Genomic DNA, 14,687 nt, shown 5'->3' on the forward strand with positions numbered 1-14,687 from the left:
TCAGGGGGCCTTCTTGGACCCTCCTTTGCGTTTTCCTTTCCAGGTGGGGGTCTTTTCTATCTAGATCGCCCTGTTTCTCTTACAAATGCTCATGGGAATGGCTTGGAAAGAGTCTGCCTGAGTTTCCAGGTCTATGAGTGGAGATCACATCTGTCTGCTGGATTCTTTGCTCCTCCAAGTGCATTCGAAGGTTGGAGGGTAGGCAATTTTTTAATTCCTCCAACAATACCAACTCCCCCTCATAGGTGCGTGGGATTCTTAAGGATCTGATCCATCGGTCGAATGTGATTTGCTTCAGCCGTTGAAACTCAATGTAGGCCTGTGCTGGCTTCTTACAATCATTCAGGAATTGCTGGTGGTATGCCTTTGGAACTAACTTGTAGGTACTTAGGATGGCAGCCTTGGTCTGCTCATAATTCATGGACACATCAGGAGTCAACATGGAGTAGACCTTGTGGGCTCTCCCTGACAGCTGCTCTTGAATTAAAAATGTCCACATATCCGATGGCCAGTTTAGCATCTTTGCTATTTTCTCAAAAGTGGCAAAAGATGACTCCACATCACTCTCTTCAAATTTGGGAATGAATCTCGCATACCTCAGGGCTTCTGAGAGTAGTTCCAGGTTAGAGAGATAGGGAGTGCTACCAGGTAGAGAGCGATTTTCCCTGGCAGGCTCCAGCTGTCTTGGTCTTTCTATCTCCTTGAGCTGCTAGCTTCATTTCCAATTTTCGGAGCTGGAATTCTCTTTCACTTTCTTGTTTCTTTCTCTCTCTCTCTCTCTCTCTCTCTCTGTTTCCTGAGCTTCCCTTTCTTACATTCTTTCCCTCTCCTGTTCCCTTGCTCGTGCTTTTCTTCCCCTCTCCTGAAATTCTAGCTGTGTTCCGAACTTTTCCAGCTTGAAATTGGGCTGGGGGATGGGATTCAGAATCATGTGAGCTCCACATCTAACTGCTCTACCAGTAACATGACATCCAAATGTCCCCCCAACAACTGGATCAATTCACCCCTCCTCACTTGGCTGGGCAGTTTTAACTGTACCTCCTTAGCTACAGCTTTCAGTTGTTCTGTGCTAAGGGCCGCCAATGATTCACTCTTCAAATTCCCTTGTTTGACCTACATCTGGGCCTCAAAAGTTGATATTTTCTTAGTGTTAGGGAAAAGGAATTTGCTGTGGTAAATTACTTGTGCTTTAAAATTTGTTCCAGCCACTGAATTTTCCTTTTAGCCTCTAATTGGCGCTTTTAGCCTCAGATTTGGCTCATCTCTTAACTTGGACTCTGGTCAAATTCACATGGGTTATCCTGGACGTGCCCCCAATTTCTGTTATGGACAGGAGGGAGTTTAATTTAAACAGCCCTGGTTTCTCCTTTCACCAGCAGTCCGTAAACAGAAAGATGTTTGGATTTTGATTTCTCCCTTTATAAGCGGTGGTGTATTTCCCAACTCCTCAGTTTTGGCATGATCCAATTTCTATTAATAACCCCACAGAAAACTCGATATAGGGTAAATGCAGAGGGTTAGTTTATCTGCACACACTCAAAACGCAGGAAGGAGTTGTCGCTATGCATTCAGATAATAAACGAGGGATAGAGAAAGAAAGATTTTACAGGCTAAGACCACAGAGCAAAGAATTATTATTTCACGTGAGCCCAGAGTCCAGAATCAAAGTCTAATGGCGTATTCCTTAACAGAGGTCGGCAGGTTGAAAACTGATGCTGGATTATTAACTGTTCCAGTAGAGATGAGATAGGAACACAGAGATGAATTAGTCTTATAGGTGATAGTATATAAGTTCAGACATTCCAGTAGAAGCAGTATAGATGGGGGCCGGGCATTCAAATGTGGACGGAGCCCCTTTTCTATGTTGCAGCTTGGTGGATGGTAGATAGCAGACTGACATGAAGTACTGCAAGACAGTATAAATGGTGCTTCCAGCTAGGTGGGAGGGTGGGGGAGGATGGGGTCATGTTACATGACTCTCAGCTCCCCACTTTGGCTTTGACTAAGGATGTATATTCCTTTGTCAGAGTTCCTGAGATTGCTAATCTTCCAACCAGAACAGCAGAGTGTGTCTGAGCAGAGTGTGTGTCTGAGCGGAGTGTGTGTCTGAGCGGAGTGTGTGTCAGCAAGGAGCTGGAACCTCAGTTTAACATCTCATCTGAAAGACAGCCCCTCTGACAGTGCGGTGCTCTCTCAGTACTGCACTGGAATTCCAGCCTTGATTTTTGTGCTGAACCCTGAATCCTGTGATTCAGCGGTGAGTGTGCTTCACTCTGAGCCATGGCTGACAGAGCCTTTTACCCTTGACCCCACTGTTCCTGCAAACTACCATCTCATCTTCAACCCTCGTTTCACCTCCAAAGCCCATGAACATGTTGTCACCTCATAAATCTCTTCCCACCTTTCTCAGAACTCCATGTTTGAATCCCTCCAATCAGGTTTCTAACCCCTGCCTTGGTACTGAAATGGCTCTTATCAAAGTCACAAATTAAATCCTATGTGACTGCAACAGGAGTCAACTACCTTTCTTTGTCTTTCTCAACATGTCTGTAGTCGCCCATTTAGCTCAACCCTTCCAATCACCCCCAGCCCTTTCGTTCACCTGAACACTTCTGACCACTCCCCCGGCTTTTCTCATTTCCTCATGAGGTCTCCAATCTTCCCCAGAACTCTGCAGTCTTTCCAATCTCTCCCTCCCACTCTCCACTCACTGGCTGCTCCCTGGTGTCAAAGGGCCTGAGGAATACCCACTTTTCTGGCTTTTCTAAACATCCACCCACTCTCTCCTCGTCTCACATCAACTCTCGAATGACAATGTCCAACCTGATCCCAGTGTACGTACCATATACTGCAATTTTCAGCTGTAGTCTAGCACATATGCCATACCTACAGGTATATGCTACATACATACACCATACATACAGGTATACTTTACATGCATACACAATACCTACTGGTATACTCTACATACATACACCATACCTACAGGTATACTCTACATACATACACCATACCTACAGGTATACTCTACATACATACACCATACCTACAGGTATACTCTACATACATACACCATACCTACAGGTATACTCTACATACATACACCATACCTACAGGTATACTCTACATACATACACCATACCTACAGGTATACTCTACATACATACACCATACCTACAAGTACACTCTACATACATACACCATGCCTACAAGTATACTCTACATACATACACCATACCTACAGGTATACTCTACATACATACACCATACCTACAAGTACACTCTACATACATACACCATGCCTACAAGTATACTCTACATACATACACCATGCCTACAAGTATACTCTACATACATACACCATGCCTACAAGTATACTCTACATACATACACCATGCCTACAAGTACACTCTACATACATACACCATGCCTACAAGTATACTCTACATACATACACCATGCCTACAAGTATACTCTACATACATACACCATGCCTACAAGTATACTCTACATACATACACCATGCCTACAAGTACACTCTACATACATACACCATGCCTACAAGTATACTCTACATACATACACCATGCCTACAAGTACACTCTACATACATACACCATGCCTACAAGTATACTCTACATACATACACCATGCCTACAGAGCTGGAAACTCTGACAGATATGTTGAGTTCACGCCAGACCCACATTCAGCATCTTCCACACCATGTGCTGCACCATCAGGCCTATCCAAACCCTCATTAGAGACAATAAGGAAATAAATAGATGAGAGTTTGAGGGAAAGTTTCCATTTATTCTGTTCAGACAGAGCCTCAGATCTACTGCTGATTGAACCAACTCTTTTTCATGAAATCATGACAGGAGATTGCAACAAGAATAAGGTTTCATTTATCCAGAGATTCACAATGACAACAACATCTTGAATGTATATGGAGTCTTTAATAGAGAAAAACCTAATGTGCTACAGAGTCATAAAGGGAACAGGGACAAAGATCTAAGGAACGACACATTAGGACAGGTGACAAGCTGCTTGATCAAAGAGGAGGATCATTAAAAAGGCGAGAGAGATTGAGAGGCAAATTAGTTTAAGGAGAGTTTTCCAGATGGTTGAAGGCACAGGTGAAGGGATGGGGGATGGACAAGAGGCCAGTCTGACAAACAAAGATTTTTTGTATGGGGGCAGGTAGTGAGGCTGGAAGAGGTAACAGAGATAAGGAAGGGTAAGGCCTAAACACAAAGGTGAGAATTTTAAAATTGAAGTATTGGGGGTCAGACAGTATTAATTAGCAAAGACTGGGGTGCTGGTGAATGGGATTTGGTGTAAGTTGGCAAAGTTGGATGACTTCAAGCTTATGGAATGTGGAAGATGAGAAACCAGCGGGAGTGCATTTGAATATTCAAAACTGGACATAACAAGACCTGGAAGAGAGTTTCAGCAGCAGATGCACTGAGGCAGCCTCAGTGGTGGTTGTGGTTGTGGTTGTGGTGGTTGTGGTTGCGGCGGCGGTTGTGGTTGTGGTGGCGGTTGAGGTTGTGGTGGTTGTGGTTGTGGTGGTTGTGGTTGTGGTTGTGGTGGCGGTCGTGGTTGTGGTGGCGGTTGTGGTTGTGGTTGTGGTGGTAGTGGTGGTTGTGGTTGTGATGGTTGTGGTTGTGGTGGTGGTTGTGGTGGTTGTGGTTGTGGTGGTGGTTGTGGTTGTGGTTGTGGTGGTTGTGGTTGTGGTTGTTGTGGTGGTTGTGGTTGTGGTGGTGGTTGTGGTTGTGGTGGCGGTTGTGGTGGTGGTGGCGGTTGTGGTTGTGGTTGTGGTGGTTGTGGTGGTTGTGGTTGTGGTTGTTGTGGTGGTTGTGGTTGTGGTGGTGGTTGTGGTTGTGGTGGTAGTGGTGGTTGTGGTTGTGGTGGTGGTGTTGGTGGTGGTTGTGGTGGTGGTGGTTGTGGTTGTGGTTGTGGTGGTTGTGGTTGTGGTGGTTGTGTTGTGGTGAAAGTAGGTGTCTTAGTAATTGGAGGAAATTGTAGCTCATCCAAGAACAGAGATTGGAATATGAGTGTGACAACTCCAAGGCAGTGGAGAGGTTGAGTGAGGTGATGGTGAGATCAAGCTGGATGTTGACAGTATAAATGTGGATGATGACCCGCTGACAGCGGTAACGCTGTGGGAGTGATAGAGAAGCTATTACAGCAGGTTCTCTGCTTACGACTAGATACATAACAGTGGAAGCAGCTGAGGGCAGGACCCATTCAGATGCTGAATGGCGGAGAGTTCTTGGAGAGGAGGGTGTGGTTAAGCGTGCCCAAGGGTTCAGAGAGTTTGAGGAAATGGAGGGAAAGTGCAGAAACTGAGCAGCGTAGCAGAGCAGGAAGCAGCATCGATCCAGGGAGGAATAATGAGAAATATGAACAGATTTGATGTTGAACTGAAAAAAGAGATGTGATAAGAGGAGTTCAGGGTGGATAAAAGGAATTATAAAAATGGATGGAACGAATGGGCCACTTTATTTTTTGGTGTTGGCTTCAGTGTTCTTGCTGCACCAGACCACCAGTGCCACCATGATAGGAATGATACAGATTGGAGCGATGATCAGCCCCAGCACAATGTTTTCAGGAGGGTCAATCAGAGTTCGATTCTCCACCATGTTGCAATCCTTAAAGTACCGAGTATGCATCAGAATTAATAATTGTTCACCAACTGCATTTGGCCAATAGGAATTGCAAACCTCCATTACCCTTTCTGAGCAATCAGTCAGGTTACTGTACAGACTGAAAAAAAGAGAAGAGGTTAGTGCATAAACCTGTGCAGTTAGACAGTGAGTGACTCTTACCCTGAATAAACAGTGAATCTGTACAGTTACACAGTGAGTGACTCTCATCCTGAATAAACAGTGACTCTGTACAAAAACAAACATACCTGGAAAAACTCAGCAGGTCTGACAGCATCTGCGGAGATGAATACAGTTGACATTTCGAGGCTGAGTGTCTCTTCGTTATAACTGAGGAAATAGAGAAATGATGTGAAATATAAGCTGGTAGAGGGGGGTGAGACAGGTGGAGCTGGATAGGGAGCCAATGATAGGTGGAGGCAAAGAAGAGATTGCCAAAGATGCCATAGACAAAAGGACAAAGGGGTGTTGACGGTGGTGATATTATCTAAGGAATGTGCTAATGGGGACATTAAGGGTAGAAAGCAGGACAAACTAGTGGCAGATGGCCCTAGTGGGGGTGGGGTGGGGGGAAGGGATCGAAATGGGCTAAAAGGTGGAGATAAAACAATAGATTGAAATAAATTTTAAAACAGGTGGGAAAAGAAAAATATATATTTTTTAAAAGTATAAATTATTGGAAAAGGGTGGATCAGAAAGGGGGTGGGAATGGAGGAGAGAGTTCATGATCTGAAATTGTTGAACTCCATATTAAGTCCAGAAGGCTGTAAAGTGCCTAGTCGGAAGATGAGGGACTATTCCTCCAGTTTGCATTGAGCTTCATTGGAACATTGCAGCAGGCCAAGGATGGACATGTGGGCATGAGAGCAGGGTGGTGTGTTGAAATGGCAAGCGACAGGGAGGTCTGGGTCATGCTTGCGGACAGGCTGAAGGTGTTCTGCAAAGCGGTCACCCGGTCTGCATTTGGTCTCTCCAATATAGAGGAGACCGCATTGGGAGCAGCGAATGCAGTAGACTAAATTGAGGGAAGTGCAAGTGAAAAGCTGCTTCACTTGGAAGGAGTGTTTGGGCCCTTGGACGGTGAGGAGGGAGGAAGTAAAGGGGCAGGTGTTGCACCTTCTGCGGTTGCATGGGAAGGTGCCGTGGGAGGGGGTTGAGGTGTTGGGGGTGATGGAGGTGTGGACCAGGATGTCCCGGAGGGAATGGTCCCTACGGAATGCGGACGGGGGCGGTGGCGAAGGAAAGATGTGTTTGGTGGTGGCATTATGCTGGAGTTGGTAGAAATGGCGGAGGATGATCCTTTGAACACAGAGGCTGGTGGGATGATAAGTGAGGACAAGGGGGACCCTGTCATGTTTCTGGGAGGGAGAGGAAGGTGTGAGGGCGGATGTGCGAGAGTTGGGCCAGACACGGTTGAGGGCCCTGTCAACCACCGTGGGTGGAAAACCTCAGTTAAGGAAGAAGGAAGACATGTCAGAGGAACTGTTTTTGGAAAGTGGCATCATCAGAACAGATGCAAAGGAGGTGAAGGAACTGAGAGAATGGGATGTAGTCCTTACAGGAAGCAGGGTGTGAGGAGCTGTAGTCGAGGTAGCTGTGGGAGTCGGTAGGCTTGTAATGAATATTGGTGGACAGTCTATCACCAGAAATTGAGACTGAGAGGTCAAGGAAGGGAAGGGAAGTGTCAGTGATGGACCACGTGAAAATGATGGAGGGGTGGAAATTGGAAGCAAAATTAATACGTTTTTCCAGATCCAGACGGGAGCATGAAGTGGCACCGAAGCAGTCATTGTTGTACCGGAGAAAGAGTTGTGGGAGGGGGCCGGAGTAGGACTGGAACAAGGAATGTTCCACATACCCCATAAAGATACAGGCATAACTGGGGCCCATGCGGGTACCCATAGCCACACCTTTTATTTGGAGGAAGTGAGATGAGTTTAAGGAGAAATTGTTCAGTGAGAGAACAAGTTCAGCCAGACGGAGGAGAGTAGTTGTGGATGGGGATTGTTCAGGCCTCTGTTCGAGGAAGAAGTGGAGAGCCCTCAGACCATCCCGGTGGGGGATGGAGGTGTAGAGGGATTGGACGTCCATGGTGACGAGGAGGTGGTTGGGGCCAGGGAACTGGAAATTGTTGATATGATGTAGGGCGTGAGTGGAATCACGGATGTAGGTGGGAAGAGACTGGACAAGGGGAGAGAGAATGGAGTCAAGATAGCAAGAAATGAGTTCCGTGGGGTAGGAACAGGCTGACACGATCAGTCTGCCGGGACAGTCCTGTTTGTGGCTTTTGGGTAGGAGGTAGAAGCGGGCCGTCCGAGGTTGGGAGACTATGAGGTTGGAAGCTTTGGAGGGAAGATCTCCAGAAGAGATGAGGTCAGTGACAGTCCTGGAAACAATGGCTTGATGTTCAGTAGTGGGGTCATTGTCCAGAGGGAGGTAGGAAGAAGTGTCTGCGAGTTGACTCTCAGCCTCTTCGAGGTAGAGGTTAGTGCGCCAGACAACAACAGCACCGCCCTTGTCAGCAGGTTTGATAACAAAGTCAGGATTGGACCTGAGAGAACGGAGTGCAGCAAGTTCGGAAAGAGACAGGTTAGAGTGGGTGAGAGGAGCAGAAAAATTGAGACGACTGATGTCACGCCGACAGTTCTCAATGAAAAGATCAAGAGCAGGTAAGAATCCAGAGGGAGGGGTCCAGGTGGAGGGAGAATATTGGAGGTGGGTGAAAGGATCCATTGAACGGGGAGAGGGCTCCTGCCCAAAGAAGTGAGCACGGAGACAATGGCAGTGGAAGAAGATTTCAGCATCGTGCCGAGCCCGAAATTCATTGAGGTGAGGGCATAATGGTATGAAACTGAATCCTTTGCTGAGCACTGAACGTTCAGCGTCGGAGAGGGGAAGATCAGAGGGCATGGTGAATACACGGCCGGGGCTGGGATTGGAAGACGAGATGGGGTCAGAGGGATGGGCAGGGGTGGAGGGTCCTGGATGGGCGTTGGTGTCGATGAGTTGTTGGAGCTTGTGTTCCTTAACACCTGAAAGAAAGAGACAAAGTTTCTTGTTGAGGCAACGGATGAGACAAAGAATAAAATGAAACTGGGGGCACGGACAGCTTAGAGATAGGGTGAGGCGGTGCTGCTGGAGGGAGAGGTTGAGTGTGTTCATATGGCGGCGCATGGCACTGAGTGTGGATCTCAGGATGCGATGAGAACAGCAGTCCGAGGAGCGTTGTATGTCCCGGAGATACCTGTAATCCTGGGTGGGTTCGAAACATGAGGGACGGAACTTCAGTTGGAATCCACATGGGGTACGTCGGAGACGGAGACAGTCACTGAGGAATGAAATATGGCTGTGAAAGCGAGTTTTAGTAAACACCTTGTTAAACCCAGGGGAGAAATGGAAAGTTATGAAGGTGAACAGGGCAAAAGATACAGGCGGAAATCCTGTCGGAGAGAAGAGCAATACTTCTTCAAGGTAGACATCCCTCGGCGTGACATCAGTCATCTCAATTTCTCTGCTCCTCTCACTCACGCTAACCTGTCTCTTTCTGAACTCGCCGCACTCCGTTCTCTCAGGTCCAACCCTGACTTTGTTATCAAACCTGCTGACAAGGGTGGTGCTGTTGTTGTCTGGAGCACTGACCTCTACCTCGTAGAGGCTGAGCGTTAACTCACAGACACTTCCTCCTTCCTCCCCCTGGATCATGACCCCACTACTGAACATCAAGCCATTGTTTCCAGGACTGTCACTGACCTCATCTCTTCTGGAGATCTTCCCTCCAAAGCTTCCAACCTCATAGTCTCCCAACCTCGGACGGCCCGCTTCTACCTCCTACCCAAAAGCCACAAACAGGACTGTCCCGGCAGACTGATCGTGTCAGCCTGTTCCTGCCCCAAGGAACTCATTTCTTGCTATCTTGACTCCATTCTCTCTCCCCTTGTCCAGTCTCTTCCCACCTACATCCGCGATTCCTCTCACACCCTACATCATATCAACAATTTCCAGTTCCCTAGCCCCAACCTCCTCCTCTTCACCATGGACGTCCAATCCCTCTACACCTCCATCCCCTGCCAGGATCGTCTGAGGGCTCTCCGATTCTTTCTCGAACAGAGGCCTGAACAATCCCCATCCACAACTACTCTCCTCCGTCTGGCTGAACTTGTTCTCACACTGAACAATTTCTCCTTAAACTCGTCTCACTTCCTCCAAATAAAAGGTGTGGCTATGGGTACCCACATGGGCCCTAGTTATGCCTGTCTCTTTATGGGGTATGTGGAGCATTCCTTGTTCCAGTCCTACTCAGGCCCCCTCCCACAACTCTTTCTCCGGTACAACGATGACTGCTTTGGTGCGGCTTCATGCTCTCGTCTGGACCTGGAAAAACGTATTAATTTTGCTTCCAATTTCCACCCCTCCATCATTTTCACGTGGTCCATCACTGACACTTCCCTTCCCTTCCTTGACCTCTCAGTCTCAATTTCTGGTGATAGACTGTCCACCAATATTCATTACAAGCCTACCGACTCCCACAGCTACCTCGACTACAGCTCCTCACACCCCGCTTCCTTTAAGGACTCCATCCCATTCTCTCAGTTCCTTCGCCTCCGTCGCATCTGTTCTGATGATGCCACTTCCAAAAACAGTTCCTCTGACATGTCTTCCTTCTTCCTTAACCGAGGTTTTCCACCCACGGTGGTTGACAGGGCCCTCAACCGTGTCTGGCCCATCTCCCGCGCATCCGCCCTCGCACCTTCCTCTCTCTCCCAGAACCATGATAGGGTCCCCCTTGTCCTCACTTATTATCCCACCAGCCTCTGTGTTCAAAAGATCATCCTCCGCCATTTCCGCCAACTCCAGCATGATGCCACCACCAAACACATCTTCCCTTCACCCCCTCGGCTGATTTCCGCAGGGATCATTCCCTCCGGGACACCCTGGTCCACTCCTCCATCACCCACTACACCTCAACCCCCTCCCACGGCACCTTCCCATGCAACCGCAGAAGCTGCAACACCTGCCCCTTTACTTCCCCCCTCCTCACCGTCCAAGGGCCCAAACACTCCTTCCAAGTGAAGCAACACTTCACTTGCACTTCCCTCAATTTAGTCTACTGCATTCGCTGCTCCCAATGCGGTCTCCTCTACATTGGAGAGACCAAATGCAGACCGGGTGACCGCTTTGCAGAACACCTTCAGCCTGTCCGCAAGCATGACCCAGATCTCCCTGTCACTTGCCATTTCAACACACCACCCTGCTCTCATGCCCACATGTCCGTCCTTGGCCTGCTGCAATGTTCCAGTGAACCTCAACGCAAACTGGAGGAACAGTACCTCATCTTCCGACTAGGCACTTTACAGCCTTCTGGACTTAATATGGAGTTCAACAATTTCCGATCATGAACTCTCTCCTCCATTCCCACCCCCTTTCTGATCCACCCTTTTCCAATAATTTATAATTTAAAAAAATATATATATTTTTTTTCCCACCTATTTTTAAATTAATTTCAATCTATTGTTTTATCTCCACCTTTTAGCCCATTTCGATCCCTTCCCCCCCACCCCACCCCCACAAGGGACATCTGCCACTAGCTTGTCCTGCTTTCTACCCTTAATCTCCCAATTAGCACATTCCTTATCACTACTGTCAACACCCCTTCATCTTTTTGTCTATGACATCTTTGGCAATCTTTTCTTTGCCTCCGCCTATCATTGGCCCCCTATCCAGCTCCGCCTGTCCCACCCCCCTCTACCAGCTTATATTTCACCTCATTTCTCTATTTCCTTAGTTCTGTTGAAGAGTCATTTGGACTCAAAACATCAACTGTATTTCCCTCCGCAGATGCTGTCAGACCTGCTGAGTTTTTCCAGGTATTTTTGTTTTTGTTTCAGATTTCCAGCATCAGCAGTATTTTGCTTTTATCTTAGTGACTCTGTACATTTGGGCAGTGAATGTCCCTTACCCTGCTGAATAAACAATGACTCTATACAGTTACACAGTGAGTGATCCTTACCCTGAATAAACAGTGACTCTGTGCAGTTACATAGTGAGTGATCCTTACCCTGAATAAACAGTGACTCTGTGCAGCTACATAGTGAGTGACCCTTACCCTGAATGAACAGAGACTCTGTGCAGTTACATAGTGAGTGATCTTTACCCTGAATAAACATTGGGGGGAATTTTCTGTGCCCACTGCTGTCGGATGTGATCGGTGGTGTGAGAGGACGTTATTGCGCGATTGGTTTTCCGATGGTGGGAAACCAGTTTGCGATTGTCCGCCTAGCCTGCCAACGGCCGACCCTATTTCCTAGCATTGGGTGTCAGGAACCTCCCGTACACACTCTCTACATTCCTGTAAATCCCGCCCCCATCCACATTGGCCTCCCTGACCACCTCCTTCCCACCCCCAGGGTCCCTGTCTGCCTCCATGCCCCCCACCAACCACCTTCGCCCTCCCTTCTACCGGTACCGATGCACCCTCACCTTCCCACCCCAATGGCTCACTCTGCTCCCTGTCACACTCATCATTCCACACCCACCCTGAGTTCACTTCCCAGGAGACAGCTATAGACTCCATAGGCCTGTCCCTTGTACTTTCACCTTGACATTCCACCCCCCACTTACTCCCTCCTCCACCCTTACTCCTTCCTCCACTCTTACTCCCTCCTCCACCCTTACTCCCTCCTCCATCCTTACTCCTTCCTCCACCCTTACTCCCTCCTCCACCCTTACTCCCTCCTCCACCCTTACTCCCTCCTCTGCCCTTACTCCCTCCTCCACCCTTACTCCCTCCTCCACCCTTACTCCTTCCTCCACCCTTACTCCCTCCTCCACCCTTACTCCCTCCTCTGCCCTTACTCCCTCCTCCACCCTTACTCCCTCCTCCACCCTTACTCCCTCCTCTGCCCTTACTCCCTCCTCCACCCTTACTCCCTCCTCCACCCTTACTCCTTCCTCCACCCTTACTCCCTCCTCCACCCTTACTCCCTCCTCCGCCCTTACTCCCTCCTCCACCCTTACTCCCTCCTCCACCCTTACTCCCTCCTCCACCCTTACTCCTTCCTCCACCTTTACTCCCTCCTCCACCCTTATATCCTCCTTACCCCAGACATCTTCCCCCCTCCTCCTCCTGGACACCTCCCCCCACCCCCTGAACTCCCTCTTTCCCCTAGATACCTACACCCCTCCGAACTCCCTCCCTTACACCTACCTCCCCACTTGCAACATTCTGCCATCTTACACCCCCTCCCCCAATAATCCTGCCTCCCTTTGGGCATCCTCCCTCCCCCCACCCCCCAACCCCCCCATCCTCATTCCCGACACCTTCGACACCCCCTCTCTGAACCTCTCCCCCTTCGTCCCTCCCCCTCAACCTCACCCTCCGCCCCCCTCCACCAACATCTTTGTCCCGCCCCTTCCAACCTCACCCCCTGGTAGACCTTCCTCTCCCACTCACACCTCGACCTTCCTCTCCCCCCCCTCCCATCGCTGACCACCGCGTGGTGAAACCTGGGAAGTTCTGAAGCCTCAGCAAAGTCGAAGCTGCTGCGCGGTGGAGCCACGTCCATGAGGATCCGCCCAGCGTGCGATGCGCGCGTTCCTCCAGGGACCGGGAGCTGTCGGGCTCCAGCATCTCCTGCTCCTCGGACGTCCGCAATCTGAACAAGGCCCTAACGGTAAGTCCCGGCTTCTGCACGTCACGCTTATCCAGACGTGTTCTGGTCCAGACATGTTTCCCGGCCGACGTAACGGTAAATGGGGCATGGGGGAGCGAGGGGGCATGGGGGGTGAGGGGGCATGGGGGGGTGAGGCGGGTTGGGGTGGGGGGACAATTCCAGTCGGGCCTGACTTTGCATCCCATTAGCTGGATGCAAATCAGGTTCACGCCGGCCTCCATCGGGACTCACGATGGCGGACACGTCATCGCAAGTTCCCGCTGTGATTTTGTGCCAGGGTGAAACCGATTCCTGCCTCTCCTACCAAATTCTCCACCCTCCTCCCCCCAACCCCCCCCCCCCCGCCCCCCCCCCCCCACCGCCTTCCCCCCCCACCCACCATGACACCCACCGCCAATGTGAGAGGACGATTCTGGTCAGTGACTCCGTCTGATAGGGCCAATGAAGCTGAATGGATAGATGGTAGTTTAATATAATGGAGCTTTATTTTCCAAATCACCCACCTGGCTATGGCCGTCCAGTTACACCACTGTTGATCGCCAATATTCTTAATCTGTCGTTCAAATCTTGTAGCGCAGATTGTATAAGCTAAGTCGAACAAATCAAGGTGGAACAAAGCTCCCGTGTCGTTGCCTATTAATTGAATAATTGATTAGGCATTACAATCATTGGCACAGTGACTGCTGAAACAATAGGACAATTTCCAGCAGAAAATCTTGTCAACTGAGAGGGAGGATCATAACCGAAGGGAGGAATAAATGAGAGGAGGGAAAATAACCGAGGGGGGGATTAACCGAGGGTCGTGGAATAACTGACGGGGAGGGGAAAATAACTGAGAGGGAGGAATATAACCAAAGGGGATATATAACCGAGAGGAGGGAATACAGCTGAGAGGGGGGAATATAACTGAGGGGGAAATATAGCCGAGAGGAGGGAATATAACTGAGAGGAGGGTATATAACTGAGAGGGGGGAATATAACCGAGAGGGGGGAATGTAACTGAGAGTGGAAAATAACCGAGAAGGGGTAAAGAACCAAGCGGGGGAATATAACAAAGACGAGGGTTAAAAGGGAGTCTTCTTATTCTTAAACTCCCCCACAAGAGGAAACATCTTCCCAGTTTCCACCCTATCTAGTTCCCTCAGGATCTTATACGTTTCAATAAGTTCACCTCTCATTCTTTTAAACTCCAATGGGTATCGACCCAACTTGCTCAACCTTTCTTCATAGGATAAGCCCTTCATCCCAGGAATGAGTTGAGTGAACCTTCTCTGAACTGCTTCTAACACAATTATATATTTTTTTCAAATAAGAAGGCCAAAACTGCACAAAGTATTCCAGATGTGGT

At 48.9% G+C, this 14,687-nt stretch overlaps 1 protein-coding gene across 1 annotated transcript in view; it reads right to left on the bottom strand.

The window, feature by feature from the left end:
• Window positions 1-3,789: 3,789 nt before the first annotated feature.
• Window positions 3,790-14,687, bottom strand: part of ramp2 (receptor (G protein-coupled) activity modifying protein 2) — a 29,193-nt gene continuing 18,295 nt past the window's right edge. The window contains exons 3-4 of the mRNA XM_078529554.1: window positions 13,843-13,972; window positions 3,790-5,769 (exon numbers count right to left, since the gene is read on the bottom strand). Of these exons, the coding sequence (XP_078385680.1) occupies window positions 5,505-5,769; window positions 13,843-13,972 (395 nt within the window). The 3' untranslated portion in view covers window positions 3,790-5,504. The remainder of the gene's footprint in view (window positions 5,770-13,842; window positions 13,973-14,687) is intronic.

The sequence above is a fragment of the Cetorhinus maximus genome, chromosome 25 (genome assembly GCF_964194155.1).
Source record: "Cetorhinus maximus chromosome 25, sCetMax3.hap1.1, whole genome shotgun sequence".
Taxonomy (NCBI): Eukaryota; Metazoa; Chordata; class Chondrichthyes; order Lamniformes; family Cetorhinidae; genus Cetorhinus; species Cetorhinus maximus.